The following is a 16,718-nucleotide window of genomic DNA, read 5'->3' on the forward strand; positions in this document are numbered from 1 at the left end:
TCAAACAAAGTCCAGTAGAAGTTCCATTAGGATCAGACGGCAATATTTACTTGCTTAAGATCACTCATGAGTTATGTAACAAGACCGATGCACATGTCGACGCCTCGAGTAAGCAGAATATGCCTTTATTATAAATATGCCTTTATTCATAAATACAAAAAGCCCAAATAGTCGTGTTCGTGAACCAGAAGAATGAATACAATACACCAAAAACTGGATTCGTCTCTGCCAAATTTTCGTCTTTAATAACACTTCTTTTTCTTCTGCTCTGAAAAAGTCTTATTAAAGACGAAAATTTGGCAGAATCGAATTCCAGTTTTTGGTGTATTGTATTTATAAGATATAATCCCACGTTTGCTTCTCACTTCATATTATTTTTCTGTGTAATAAGTGGCTTCGTAGAATTAGTATGACCCCTACCGAAGCTAGAAAGGAATTAATGTAGCGAGAAAACAAGGAGCGCATAGGTTTAGTCAATTTTCGACTCTGTAAGTATGCCGCTGGGTTTACATCAAATTACGACTATTTTTTTCTACGCAATATTGCATTTTTACTTGTAAATTTATTATTTATACACCTATTTCAATAAAGGTTGTCAGTGCAAATGGCAAGTTTGGATGTGGCCCTGAATTCTGTAGTCTAGCTAAAAAAATAATCTGAAAGAACTTTGAGACAAAAAAAAAAAACACCGTAAAAAGAACGTCACTATTTATTATCGAAAAATAGTATCTATTTGTTTCAGTTTTTCGCTTTTTCTTACTGAAAGATGTCACGTCTTATATCACAACCCTATAAAAATTACCGGATTTGCTTTTCATTTCAAAATTAAAGTGGGGGCTTTAAGGATGCTAATGCGAATGTTATGAGACTGGAGAAGGGATTATAACTTTTAGTCTGTGTGGGGTCATTTTTGCTAATCGATGTTTTCGGTTTTAGTGCTTTCAAATTGAGAAAGCTCATATCACCCTTTTGGTGCCATGCAATAAATCCTTGGTCATTAAAATGAAAAACAATAAACGAAGTTTAACAGACTCTTAATGGACCGCTATAAAAGTGTATTACATAACGTACTTGCATTATATAACAGCAATTTACATTCTTTTACATGCCTGTGCCACGTGAAAAGTTATTGAGAATTAAAATGTAGCCATAGAAAATGTTGGCGCATTAGCCCGCGTAGTTCTTGGTTATACACCTATTTCAATAAATGTTGCACTCGCGAATCAATGTATCGTCACCCGCAGTGGTTCATGGGAAACGTATAAATGGCTGAATCCTGTTCTCTGAAAGCCGTGTGAACGTCTATGAGGCACATAACAAGAATGCTAAAGCTTTCTAAACCTGTGTTTGTTTTAATTTACGCTAATTTAATTATTTGATACCCATAAAGCACTGCGGGTTATGTAAAAAAAAAACGATGGCTTTAAAGTTCTTAAAACCTTTCACTCATATCAATCTAGCCAAAACATAGCATAGATACATTTTTACATTCTAAAAAGGGAATTGAATTTCATTGAGTTTTGAATTTTCTACAGATTTTTGATAATTTGCCTTGCCGAGCGAAAGGAGATTGAATCGAGTGAATAATTCCAAGTTTTGGCGGGAAAATCTGAAACAACGTATTTTTCTTAAATCTGTTAAAATTCATAGACGGCAATACCACAATATATTGGAGAATTGTTTTCTATTGCAATGCTACCCGAAGAATGATTTAAAGTCGAGAATTGTATGCGAAAAAAGAAAATATCGTTTTGTTGTAGGTTTCAAAAACAGCGCGCGCTCGTGAGAATGTCGCCATTCTTGATTGCGAATGCAGCGCGCGCGCTCAATGCAAAAACAAAATATCGAATTTCAATTCCCTTTTCAGAATTAATTTTTAGTTTATCTATGCTTTCTATTGGTTAGATTGATATAAGTGAAATGTTTTAAGAACTTTAAGCCTCCAGTGCAGTTTTAATAATAACCTGCTAGTCAAAATCTACTGAGATGGTTATACCACAAGGTTATACCATAACACAAAGCTACGAAGCCAAGTGCTTTCAAGCACTTTTTAAAAAGTGCCATACGCATCAACCGAATATTTAACATGTGGGGATCACAGTAAATAAGCAAGGTAGGTAATATCAACAGATTGCGAAATGCGCAGGCGCACCCTCATTTGCTGTTTTTGCTCCGCTCTTGAATGCTTCTGGAGAAATCGAACAATGTGCAGTTTCAGAAAATATCCATACCTCCCCCCCCCCCCCCCAATTGAGGGGGTAGGAAAAATGGCTTTCCCCCCCTCCCCTCTGGAAATTCCTGGTCGTCTAAACCCCTCCCCCCCGGAATTTCCAATCCCCTCAATGGGGGGGGGGGGGGGTATGGATATTTTCTGGAACTACACAATGGGTGACCACATTTGCTTGTTTTTTTTTTTTCGCTCTTGAATGCTTCTGGAGAAATTGAAAAATGGGTGAACAAATTTGCTTGTTTTTTCGCTCTTGAATGCTTCTGGAGAAATCGAAGAATGGGTGACCTCACAGAAAAAAAAAACAAGTTGTTATGTTGTGACGATATTCGGGCGCCAAATAATACAATGCCCACGACACATCTCGAATGTTCATTGACAATCGAAGTCAAATTCAAAATTCAAAGCTAAACATTATTGATTTTCACAATACAAAATGGACAAGTGTGAAGTTAATGTTCAAGAGCAAAGCAAAAAGCAAAGTACCTTAATGTTCAAGAGCAAAGCAAAAAGCAAAGTACCTTAATGTTCAAGAGCAAAGCAAATATAAACAAAGACAGCCTGTTTGCCCAAGGCTAAGGCTAAATGGCAATTTGCAAATTGCAGCATATCGGTAAACTTACAATCATTTATAACCCTATTATAACACGCAAATTGGTGTACAAAGCTATCAACTTACGAGACATCCTTCCCAGACAATCAGGATCTATCTATATTTGTCGAGAGAGTATCGGTTGCTTCAAGCGCTAGTCGTGCGTTTACTCGGCCCAAACCCACTTAAACCAAGGCTGCGCATTAGAATCGGCACGAGACAAACTTTATACTAAAGACTCGCAAGCCACACAAAAAAACGTGACTTGGTCCACTACACAAGTAACTCAATCTGTGCGCTCTAGCTACAGTACGTTCTCGCGTGAGTTGATCAACAGAGCCCCGTGCCTCGACCTACTGTCCCACGTGACAAGATCCAAGATCTCGCGTGCTGATGTACAAGCACACGTGGCTTGATCAAAAGTCACGTGCTCCAAGGCAGTCTCACGTGATGCTCGTGTACCAAAGGAGTAAGTACGCAGCTGCTTTGTCTCCTATTATCTTTGGTCTACAAAGGAGTTCTTTTGTCTCTATTCTTTTCGTTCTTTGTGTCGAGGTGCGGATATTGTTCATTTGCCCAATCAAATTGCAGCTTGTAAAAGCTGCGTACTGACCCTACCAAAGCGCACTTCACGCGACGTTTCCCAGGATCACGCAACCTTTCCAATGATCACGTGATCCAAGCAACTTGTACTCATGCGAAACAACAACTCGGCACTCAGTAGTTATTAAAAAAAACTCTTTATATCATCAAAGCCGGAAACAAAAATAGGAATCTGTCGCAAAGAAATTTCTGTAATCGGCTATTATCTGTCCAGGAAAATACTTTTGTAAGAAGTAAAAACATGTTAGAAATCATCCATTTCTATCAGCTGATTTTGGTATATTGCGATATTTTCGTTTATACTAGGTAAAGAGAATACTTTTTTAGATAGCTATTTCGCGAGTTCATCATAATTTGTCAAAACAATAACAAAAGTGTGACTGGCCAGGGCTTTTTTTCCCGCAAACACTATTGGTAACGGCAGACATAAGGAGTCTTCAAATTTAAAGACTGCGCGACACGATATATGTAATGCGTATGTGTGACACGATATATGTAATGAGTATGTGGGACACGATATATGTAATGCGTATGTGGGACACGATATATGTAATGCGTATGTGGGACACGATATATGTAATGCGTATGTGGGACACGATATATGTAATGCGTATGTGGGACACGATATATGTAATGCGTATGTGGGACACGATATATGTAATGCGTATGTGGGACACGATATATGTAATGCGTATGTGGGACACGATATATGTAATGCGTATGTGGGACACGATATATGTAATGAGTATGTGGGACACGATATATGTAATGCGTATGTGGGACACGATATATGTAATGCGTATGTGGGACACGATATATGTAATGCGTATGTGGGACACGATATATGTAATGCGTATGTGGGACACGATATATGTAATGCGTATGTGGGACACGATATATGTAATGCGTATGTGGGACACGATATATGTAATGCGTATGTGGGACACGATATATGTAATGCGTATGTGGGACACGATGTATGTAATGCGTATGTGGGACACGATATATGTAATGCGTAAGTGGGACACGATATATGTAATGCGTATGTGGGACACGATATATGTAATGCGTATGTGGGACACGATATATGTAATGCGTATGTGGGACACGATATATGTAATGCGTATGTGGGACACGATATATGTAATGCGTATGTGGGACACGATATATGTAATGCGTATGTGGGACACGATATATGTGATGCGTATGTGGGACACGATATATGTGATGCGTATGTGGGACACGATATACAGTCGATTGACAAAAGGGTGTCCTCAACAGGCTTCGCGACTACGCGACAAGCCCGCATGTAAGCATGGGTAAAAACCACTGAAGCGTCTAGCTGCATATATTAGCCAACGCATAACTTCCGTCTTACCGTACAGTACGATAACCAGTATCACTCAGAATTTGGTTTCATATTTTTGCCTCGAATATTGCAGATTTGAACAATCCAAAACTACCTAAATGATACAGAACTATTAACCTTTCCTGAGATATAAATCCTGCTTATTTCATCCAATGGTTTGTTCAGAAAGTATCGTTATTCTGAAGCGATTTTCTTAATGAGAGGCGTTTACTGCACAGCGAATGACTATGATGATATTGGCTAATATATAAAGCTAGGCGCTTCAGTGGTTTTTACCCATGTCTACATGCGGGCTTGTCGCGTAGTCGCAAAGCCGGTTGAGGACAACCTTTTGTCAATCGACTGTATGTAATGCGTATGTGTGACACGATATATGTAATTCGTACGTGTGACACGATACATGTAATGCGTATGTGACACGATATATGTTATGCGTATGGGTGAACAGATTTAACAGATAGATCTCATTTTTGCGTGCGTCTGTCCATCCTCGTTCCCAGGGTCTCCCCCTCGTATCCCCCTTTCCTTCTTGTCCCTGGGGGTAGGGGAGGGTGGGACCCTGGGAACAAGGACAGCGTCTGTCCTCTAATAGATGCACAGATGACGTCACAGCGTATCACGAACAAAAAAGTACACAACAAGACGATGTCGTCCGTCCCCCCCCCCCCTCCCCCCCCCGGCACCGATAGGTTATCGTTTTCAAATTGTTCCACTCTGGAGATCGTTTTCAAATCGTTCCGTTTTCGATCATCGTTTTCGCGTTTCCGTGTGGACGATACCCGTATCCGTAACAAAAAGGTTGCGTTTTCAAACGAAAACGGATACGGAGGGACAGAGTCTGAGAACTCGTGGAAATTGGATTGTACAGCGCCCACCCAATCATCAACCATCTAGCACACCTCCAGCAAACACAAGAAGTAGACGTTTTGGTAACTTAGGCCCTGCACAAACGTCGTACTTTCCATGAGCCGTAATCAATGCAAATGCATGCAAATGAAGATAAAACAATGCATCTGGCTCATTTACATTAATTTGCATTGAATACGGCTCATGGAAAGTACGGCGTTTAAATTAAGCCTTACTTGTAATATTCGGAGGCAATCTCGAATTCCCCAAGGAACACGTGTGCGTTGCCAAGGTTACTGCAGGCTCGCCTTTCCGCTGACTTGTCGTTAAACTCTCGAGCTATCGCCAGACGCTAGCGAGAAAACATGACAGTGAAGCAAAACGTTGTCAGCATTCGAAACAAGACAGGGTGGGGGTTAAGGGGGGGGGGGGGGAGGGTACCACAGGGAAACCGTTTTTCGAGGATGCTCCGAGTCTTTTTTTCATAATCACTTTAAATAACTATTTACTGAAGTAATAAACTAGTCCCTTCTTCCCCCTCTTCCTTGATACCGTACTGATAACCCAATACAACACTCTAAAGACAAAGTCCCGGATGTGTTGAGTGTGGGAGGGACGGGGGGTGCACTTCTTTGCCGCCAATCAGTACCCGCTATACTACTCACCTCCTCGTGGAACATGATAGCGAGGTCAAAATTCCCAAGAAGGTAATGTGTGTTGCCTAGGTTACCACAAGCTCGCCCCTGGGCCGCTCGATCGCCCAAGTGCTTGACTATTGTTAGATTGGCCCTGAAAGCAGGAAAAAGAGTTTCAAATGGAAGTTTACTGTTATTTTAAATATGCGACCCTACAAAATAAATCGGTTAGAGAAGTTTTAGCACAGGACAACACATTTTCATACTCTCCAGACCCCTCGGGTAATACTTTTGTCCGCCTAATCTCTTCCGGCCTCCGGCTCAACTCGCCCTTAGTCCCCTCCCTTCCATGAATAGTACCACAGGAAGCTCAAATATTGATCAAGCCCTAAAAACACTCGGGTTGCCTGCGGTGAAGGCTAGATTGACCCAATCCAGGAGTGGAATTAAAAGATCTGCCGAACCGCGCTTTCAAAAATAATTTCGTCTTAAACGGAATATTTTGACGATTAGACAATGACAATTCTTTGACGAGAAAGGGTACGCTGGTTAGAGATTTTCCGTACGTTGTTTTCTGGCTATGCGCACGAAATTATTTCATTTTTTTTTATTTCAAATACTCTTCACTCATAGTGTACGCTTTCCCGTGGGGTGTTACATATGTACTACTATTGAATTCCACGTCGCTCTTGAAAAAAAAAAACGTGAAGCTAAGTGCAAGAAGTTGTATCGAATAAAATCAAACGATCAGGGGTCGGGTTCCTAGAAAACAGGTTAGCGCTAACCTGGGGATAAATACACATGACATTTGATTGGATAAAAAGGGCATTCATCCCAGGGTTAGCGTTAATAATCTTTCTAGGAACCCGGATTCGCGATTTCATTACTGCATATATTACCATAGTATCAATCTCTACCAAGTAATTGTGCAAAATCATCTCAAGCTTGATTGATTTCGCTTTATTTACTCGTGTTTCCATTTGCGACCCGATCAAGACCCGATACAAGTGGCGAGGCTCGAGATTATAATTATCTATTGCCTGCTTTAGACAAATGCAGTTTATTTCAAGACGTAATTAAATGTTCTCTGGACACTCATGAATGGACTTGAGGTATTTACCTTTATTACTTAATCTGAAGTGGAAGTAATTAGAAATTTATGAAAATCGTCTCCTACAAATCGCAATGAATGAATCCCAAAGAAGTGACTACCTTACATCGCGAAACACGTCCTGCTACCCATAAGTCAAATTTTGTTTTCTTACTATATAATATCTTGATCTCTCTCATTGTTGTCTTTCTAGTGCTGTTAATGATATGTATATGCTATAATTTCAAGTCTGGATATTCTATAGCCCTCACATTTACTTCAAAATAAAAATGTTTAAACAATATGATAGCATAAATAGATGTTGTTGTTTACTTTGGCCTTACATAAATGAAATAATAAATTAAATCTAAATTATATTGTAAATACAGTATGGCTTTGAGTGTTAAAATATATTTACCCTAAAGTGATAGCAAATTTATGGCATTGAACCAAAAAAATGTTTAAGAAATATTTAACAATTTTCAAACACATTCTCATTTTTCCTTTATTTTATTTCGGTGCTATCTTTCTGTGGGGAAAGTATTTGTAAGATTTTTACACTGCAAAAGATAGGACAATCAGCCCCATCTATTTGAGCACACCTCATGTCCACCCCCACCTCAAGAGATGATGCTTCTTACCTTTTTTATTTTTATTATATCCAAAGGTGGTGGGCAGTAAAATCTGCATACATGTCACAACACAGGGCTCAAACAAATTGTAAAAATGCGCTCGCCCCCAGAAACCACGCGGCTTAAAATACAAGATGGCGCCCGATCACCGAACGGAGAGGGTTTTCCGCGATAATAACACCGAGTAGTACCACTTGCAAGCAGGCTAATGTTATGTTAGCATGGTACGGTTTCCCCTTCTTTTTCGAGTCTCGAGTCCTTAGCCTTTCCGCTATAAACAGGAACTGTAGCTACTGTATAAAGATTGTATTGTAACTGATGTTTATGACATACCTCCAGAACGTTTTCCAAAAATAAACTCTAAAAATAAAGCTTGGGCTCGGTTGTTAAGAAAACGGAGAAGCTCGGGCTATTATTATTAATAATAACAATAACAATAACAATAACTATAACAATAACAATAACAATAACAATAATAATAATAATAATAATAATAATAATAATAATAATAATAATAATAATAATAATAATAATAATAATAATAATAATAATAATAATAATAATAATAATAATAATAATAATAATAAAATATACGGAAATAAAGTAAATAAGTCAAGAGACCATGGTCTCTTGGTCAAGTTTACTGGTTCACATTTAGTGATGTTCATATATTTCGATCTTATTTTGTATTATAGGAGTTTGAAAAAAGCAGGCAAGGGTAGAACTCTCCTATTTTTGGCTAGCTAATCACGGCTCAGATGATAATACTTGAACAACTTAAAAGATTAAAACTGCCATTAAAATACTTCTGTGATGGAATGCGATTTCAGAAAAAATAAGGGTATAATTCGCAAGAATGGTATCGGATATTCCCCCTTTTCCCGCGAGAAACATGGAAGTATAAATACTTTATTTCAATGCAAAATGCTGCCTTTTCCTCTGAAACAGCCCACGGCAATAAAGACAAAAAAATATATTCGTACATTTTACAGAATCTTTCAAAGCCGTAGGCAAGTCATACGACACTGGTGTTATTTGGACGAAAGAAAAACGCTATTGCTCAAACAGTGTTGGGAGTCTGGAGAAAAATATGGTTCTAAACAATAAACATCGTTCCCCGGCCCTTTTTCATTTCTTAACCGTTAATTGAGTCGAGAACTTTTCATTTCTAGCTAACACTCTTTCAATCATTTTACTACCAGACATAATGAACAACTCTAATAGTTCTGACCGAACCGAAATTTTAGCTTGTCTTGTGTGTATGACTATAACATTCCTACAAAACGTACATGTACTCAAGACAAAAACAAGAGGCGTGAAGATCATTGAACAAAGAGAAAAAAGAAAGAGTTACAAACTGATTCAACACAACAAACTGACAGATGATATAGGCTTGAGAACCCCTGGAATTTCTAAAAACAACCCACAATAACGCACATACAACGTTCACGCAAAGAAGTAAAAATTCGAATTGCCGGAAAACTGTTCGACTGCGATTTTGGAGAGTGAAAATTAGACGTAGAAGATTGTAAGAAATAAATAAATCGTTTTGACGGCAAAACAAGGGCAAACCTTTTAGCCTTGTTGAAAGAAAACAACTTCTGTCTTCGCGTTGTTTCTAAGACAAACAGATACCAAAAACATAAAACTCCCCACTACTGAATTGCAACGTACCAACAGAAAATGTCTACGGAAAACGGGAAGTATTTTACTGAATACATGCTAGAGCGAAAGAAAAAAAAGATTGTTTTGATTTGAAATTAATCAATGTTCTGACCACAGAACAACCTATGCCATCAACCAGTTAGTGATTGTTTTAAGGATGAAATAAAAACACGAATGACAAGGCACATTCGTTTGGTTTTACCTTTAAAGCTCGTGCCAGTTGCGTCCTCACGAAAGCAACAGCTTGAAAATCGCAAAGGACGAGGTTGTTGTTCTCATGTAAATAGATACATGCGCTGTCGCTGAATTCAACAACTAAGGCTGCCCGAATTGCTTGAAATATTCATATCCAAGTCTAATCTTTAAGCTAGTGGTGACGACTTAGCTGTTATGTGCTTCACAACACTCCTAAACTCGATAAGATAGCGTCTACACAACGAATGACAAACGGTCGACACTGCGAACTGGAAATTCATCGCATACCTATAGAATCAAACTTCACGTGGATCGACCTTTAAGACCCCGACAGTTATTCGTGACCGCCGGCCGGATTTGATACTTCAGAGGGTATTTGCGGTTTGGTTTTTATTCGATAAAATGGTAAAGGACTATTAAAAAGCACTCGTATTATTGGGAAATCTCCTTCGATAAGACAAGGCTAAAAGATTACGACATACTTCCTTTTGTCAAATGTAACGCATTAAAATTCCATTAGACAATATAAGAATACAGTACCAATTGCACACCTTAGAAAGTGTTCTAAAATGTTCTATCACAATTATTCGAGCATTTGTATTTTTGCGAGGCGCACATTTTTCTAAGTGACTGCGCAAACACTCAACCAATCAGCATGCAGTTAAAAACTGATGACCGCTAAATGGCTTCCATTTGCGCTAGCCACAAATAATAGAATTTTGCAATCAAGCGGGCGAGGACAAATTTTCCTTTTATGTCAAGGGAAACAAATTGGGTTATCGAATAGTAAAATTTGACAGTCAGCAGGTGTTGTCATATGTGCAACTGATTCACGTGGGGCGAATAACCTGCTATGCAGATGCCTTTTTTTTTTGTTCTGTATTTTTTTGTTATGATTTCTTCGCGTTGCAAGGTTTGGGTTATGACGCGAATAATACTGCGCTAGTTTTACTGCAACTGGTAAACACAAAGGAAAAACCTCTGGTTGCAGGGCAGCGCATTATATGAATCCGCATTTTGGATTTCGACATATGGAAATCCCTTGATACGTGTTTATAGGAATTTTTTATCCTACTAAAAAGAACTGGTTCAAGAATGGGGAAAGTGCGCAATGCTACTCCAACGCTCAGGGTCCATCGACAATTGAAATAGGTTATCTGATCCTCAGCGCAATAACAGGATTTTCAGCAATAGCCGGCAACAGACAAAATTTGATATCTATATTTTGTGTTGAATCGCCGATTTGACCATAACAGGCAAGTTGTGAAGAATGTGCGCTCTAGATTTCAGGTTTCACTTGAAATACGTCACATCTTCCCAACAATTGGATCCCAACAATCTAAGCATCATAGATAACTCCAGCAGGAAGGGGACCAAAAGGCCTTTTCAAGGCTTTTTCTCCTGCATTTTAGATAAAGTCTCAAAAAATTTACCATAATTTGTGGTAAAGGTGGGGGGACACTCCCAATCAATATAAATAGGGTCATATGGCTGAGTAGAACGGGAGAACCACATCGATAGGGGCTTAGTATACAACATAACCTAAACAGGGCGATACTTGATCAGCAGATCCTTAGAAAAGGTGCTTTATAATGCTGTTGTAGATTTTGAGGGTAGGGTATCAAGGCCTGAGCATAGGGGTTAACCCCCCCCCCCCCCCCCAAATCCTACAAAACAGAATTTGTATACACCTTTTTTTTAAAATGCCAATAGGCCATTGCAGCTATAAGTCTGCACATGCATAACCATAAAAATCTACCTCAACTACCAGAATGCAGCACATGTTTTTTTAAGCTTACATCAAACGAAACAAGCGCTGCATGTCGGTAGTTAAGGTAGGTTCCCATGGTGAGTGCGTCCACATGCTTGTAGCTGGAATGGCCTACTGCTTTATGGCGGTGCTACAAGAGAGAAATACAATGTGACTCACCATATTTCTACCAAATGCAGACCATAAATAAATTATGCAATTAGTTGACTCATCATATTAATTCTGAATAGTTATATCATCATTTTATTCTTAATAGTTATAACCATAAGCAGTGGTAACACTGACCTTTTTTAAAGGGGAGTGTCTCATTGTAATTGACAGTACTTACTCATAGAACTCGACAGCTCTTTCCAGGGAGGACTTAACCTCATCAGGAAAGTCACCAGGATCCTGATCAAAGCTTCGGCCATAGTGCTTGCCTTTTGCATGGTAAACATTTCCGAGATTATACAATGCTCGTGCTTCTCCAATCTGGACCACAAATAAGAAAAGACTATGGCTCAATGGTGTAAGTGTGAAAATATGGGAGGAGGACTATTGCCTTTTGCATGGCAAAAACTGTATTGACAATGATATTTCCATGGAAGGGGGGATATATTGTAGATCGATCTGTGAGATTATGGGGCATGGCCACTATATAATATAACAGGGGGGATCGAGGGATTGGCAGAGCAGGACCCCCCTATTTTCAGATATTTGGCTTAAAAATAACAAGACATAAAAGGAAATCCACGGAAGAACAATTAATCTGGCAAACTCCTCTCTTGAAACCCTTACCTCCCCCCTCCCCTTTTTGAAAATCTGCCCCTGCTACAATATTCATATAAGCAATTTGTACAGTACATAGATTGACAGACAGACAGGCTGAAGTTCTCCTATATAGCAGTCCACACTATACTAGTAATAGTATGTGCTTGACAGAGACATCGCACAAGCAGCCTCTACATAAACAAATTGGTTGGTAGACTTTGGAGAGCACTGCACAAACCTGGAAAGGCATTGCACTTTACTAGACAGTAAAAGCTCAAAAGAGTCATTGCACATCAGCCTAGACAGATATACATTATCTTATACACACGGTATGAGATTAAGATAACGACTTAAAATGAAATAAATCCTGGGCCCAGAACACAAAATGATACAGTGTATGGGTGTGATGTGAGATGTGATGCTAAAAAAAGCAATACAGTGTCTAGACAATTCAAACCCCCCTGTGTACGCACCTGGTATATAACTACTGTACTGTAGCAAGACAATTTTTTTGGGAAGACTGACTATACAGTACTGATATCAGTACTGACTGATATACAGTACATTCTATGTTTTTTTGCTGACAGAGGGGTACGGTACTAGCTATAGCATGAGGTTTGCACCTGGTTCTCAAGAAACATCAAATGATTGGCTGTTGAGTAGCAGCATACTTTAAATTGCTATGTTAATTTTTGATTTTTCATACAGATCAAATAGACTATTTCAGCCTTATTTCTGTCTAATTATAAAATAAATATTGTTAAGTAAAATCAAGAATGAGAAAAATTCCTAATTTTCCTGAACAAAGAAATTGGACAGTAAAAACTTTTTGTTCATATCTATCTATAACATGGGTATTTTTCCGTTTCAATTATCAAAACAGGAAGGTGTGCATATCAAGCATTATGGTTGAGACTCAGAGAAAATGTTTTGAAGATCATAGGGATTTTATGTATGCCTCATGTCTCACTGACAGCTGTTAGGCACCAAAGATATTCGCTCAGGCATATTTCAGTCTACATCCATGCAGTAAACCTCTTAATTTTAGTATATTATTTTCCTTCCTGTTTCATGACACACAAATGACATCTTACAAAATGGCAAGATCTCATCAGAAACGTTGACTGTACTATGTTCAATGCAAATGACCATAAAACAATGAACATGGTTCAATTGACTTGAATATGACTCATAGATAGTATGACATTTGAACTTACTTAAAAAGTGGAAATTATCAAGACAGTTCTTAAAACTTTATAATGAGTAAAGCACATACATATAAATTAGAGTCTAGTAAGAGTGCTGCCAATTGTCTGAGAAAAAAAAGATGATTGCATATTAATAAACACTTATAGAAACCTCAATTCAGGATTATTGGTCATACCAAAGCAAGTACTTGTTGTAATCGTTAGTCCAAAGAAATACTGTACATTATAGCCAATCCATAATCCCCTTCTTCGTTTGGCGCGAATAGCGCGTAGTCAATCAAACCAAACAATCAAAGCAAGACAAACCGGCCCCAGGCTTGTATCTGACTATGCGCTATTCCCAAACAAGACAAGGATTTTGGTTTCGTCGAGGTCGCACAACAATGAATTTGGCTGTAAGAATTGCAAAATTTACACCGAAATTTGCAGAAAATGTTTTAATGTCTTTTATCCTTGTGAAAATAAAAAATAGTGATACTAGCACTTCCAAGGGTGCAAAATTATTTAAATTTGTATCAAAATTAGCGACCAGTACAGACTGGAAACAAAACCGATTTGATATCTTATCAATTGATATTAAATTTTGCAAAATCCTTTGATTAGAATTTAAAATTGATTGGACCTTGAGCAACAGGAAGCTGAAGTGGTGTATTACAAATACAAATGAGGAAATATTACCCACTAGCATAGAAGATGAGGATAAAACTGTCACCAATTGGCAAGAGCTCTGTTCAAAATACTGTATTATCAATCAAATCAAAGACAAAACACATTAATAAAACCTTTTCAAAGTCTTTTCTAAAATGCCTCATGGAATTTTTTTTAAAGCTACATATGAACTAGTTGTCAGGCAATTCTATTATTTTAATGTAAATGGCTAAAGAGAAACTGGCAGGTATCCTGTTTATTTACCATTTTAAGCTGTTGTTTACCAAAATGTTTATTCACTCAAAATGAAAACCATAACAAAGAAATTCTAAAAGCAATTTAATAAGCTTCTATCTCCCTCTTAATATGAGTTTATAATGGATATTTTGGTAAAAAATTACTATCATTATTATTATTATTAAAAGCTTGTTTGTGTGAAAATTGCGGGCCAATCTAAGTGAAAGTCACTTCCACTTAGCAGATGTCAACTAACAATACTGATTATTTTTCTAAAAGGGCAAGGAGAACAGCTACAAAGTAATTAGAGCATAATATACAGCATACCTTGAATACAAAGGACAGGAATAATCTAAAAACGGAACTAGAATTCATAAAATTGGCATATAATCTTGGCATGGGAAACCATCATGTAAATAGCAAATTTGTTATTTTATTTGAATATTTTGAAAAAAAAAAGTCTATTTTACATCAAACTTCTTTCACAAGAGCACTAAATTACCCATGAAAACAGAATGACATAAAATAGAAGATAGAGAACACTAATCGGTTAAAATGTGCCGGCTTTTTCAAGAAAAAAAAATGAATTTTGGCACCTTTCTTGGACGGTTTTGTTGTTGCACTTGTTTGGCCTTCGGGAAGCCAGTTTATAGTAATGTCAAATATTTGTTTGGCAGCACTGTTGTGAAATCAAACGACCAACACATTTGGTGCAATATTAATTGACTCCACACTTGCTCAAAATATTTTATCCAATCTGTAAAGAAACGAGATAGTGTCGATAGCCGTTTAGGCCCTGAGGGAGTATTAGCGAAAAATAGATCAAGTAAGTATTATCATCCAAAAAAAATCTGCGCAAATCTGTTTTTTTGTTATTTTAATACCCAACATGAGAGAACATGAGAGATAAAGATAAACTCCGCGAGAGATCACTCGCTAAGAGTCTAAATAACTGGTCATCGACACTGAGAAAAAAAGGTTATCCTCTTCAATAGTTATATTTTTCAAAACGAACCTCTAGCGAGAGTAATTTTCGCGGGCATTCAATCTAGAATGTGCCAAATCGAGTTTATACGATTTGTTCTTCTTGCTAATGACTTATAGCATTCGACAGACGTTCAACAATGCTTTATTGGATTGTTGTCAAAAGTCTCCGAGGCTGGTTAATACCTTATCATTAAATTTCCCTTTCATCGTTCTAAAATCGAGTCACGAATAGTTAGTAATAGCGTAATTGTGCAGTCTTCCAAGGGGAAAATGTATTTCCCGATTCGATTTGAGGGGCTCGTTTATCATCTCTAAATGTCTCACAAACCGGTAAAAATACTTAACACCAATGCACAAAGCAACCCGCTTTCTGTAATATTCAGTAACATTTTCATTGTCAATATTTACTGTGTCTTTGTAGGGGCACATACCTTATCTGCTAGTTCCCTAGAAATATCCAAATGGCGTGTACAACACACGATCGCTTCGTCAAATTTTCCCAAAACTTTTAGAGTGTTCCCAAGATTACCGCTAGCCTTTGCTTCTCCTACACGATCACCCAAAGTCCTTGCAAGAGTTAAATCATGGCGATGAAATTCCAAAGCTTTCTCGTATTCCTGTAAATAAAAATAAGCATTTCCTAGCTGGCTATAGACAGCGCTCAATGTTTTGAGATCTTCAGTTCCAACTTGTACCGCGGCCTCGAAAAAGCTCACGCCGGCTCGACAATCACCGGCTTTGCAGAGTCGTTCACCCTCTAGCGCCAGTTCCATACAAGAAGCTTGCACTGCCATTTTTTAGAATAATCAACCGCAAGTTAGGATACTACTCTTCTTTAACAACAACAAGGTTTCGAGTTTCTTGAGCAATTTGCATACAACGAAGAGAAGCAGTTTTCCACACTCGAAGAATGTGTGAACATTATGAACGATGCATGTTTCTTGGCGAGTTTTGGCGCGGAAAGTTGTATCTCTGATAGCCGGTGAAACAGAAGACACAATAACTAGGAGACAAATAAACTGAGGAAGTGAAATCAAAGTGTGTTGGATAAGTGGCCAAGACTTTTGGAGGTCGTAAATGGCTCACATTTGCATTTCGCTTGGCGCGTTGTCAGACTGTTGATCTAGAGCTTATTTGCATATCACTATCGACGCCAGTCCTCGCTCATAAATAACACAAAAGCAACGCCTGGGCATAGATACTTTACGTCCCCTCTTTTCAGTGAGCCCCCGTCCCACGAATTGTCGATGTGGTGTTCGCAGT

At 38.2% G+C, this 16,718-nt stretch overlaps 1 protein-coding gene across 1 annotated transcript in view; it reads right to left on the bottom strand.

Annotated features, from left to right (window-relative positions):
* The window catches only part of LOC5501576 (G-protein-signaling modulator 2), a 41,495-nt gene extending 24,909 nt beyond the window's left edge, over window positions 1-16,586 (bottom strand). Inside the window, exons 1-4 of the mRNA XM_001622809.3 lie at window positions 15,887-16,586; window positions 11,954-12,096; window positions 6,303-6,426; window positions 5,874-5,989 (exon numbers count right to left, since the gene is read on the bottom strand). Coding sequence (XP_001622859.3) covers window positions 5,874-5,989; window positions 6,303-6,426; window positions 11,954-12,096; window positions 15,887-16,249 — 746 coding nt within the window. The 5' untranslated portion in view covers window positions 16,250-16,586. The remainder of the gene's footprint in view (window positions 1-5,873; window positions 5,990-6,302; window positions 6,427-11,953; window positions 12,097-15,886) is intronic.
* Window positions 16,587-16,718: the final 132 nt, after the last annotated feature.

The sequence above is a fragment of the Nematostella vectensis genome, chromosome 8 (genome assembly GCF_932526225.1).
Source record: "Nematostella vectensis chromosome 8, jaNemVect1.1, whole genome shotgun sequence".
Taxonomy (NCBI): domain Eukaryota; kingdom Metazoa; phylum Cnidaria; class Anthozoa; order Actiniaria; family Edwardsiidae; genus Nematostella; species Nematostella vectensis.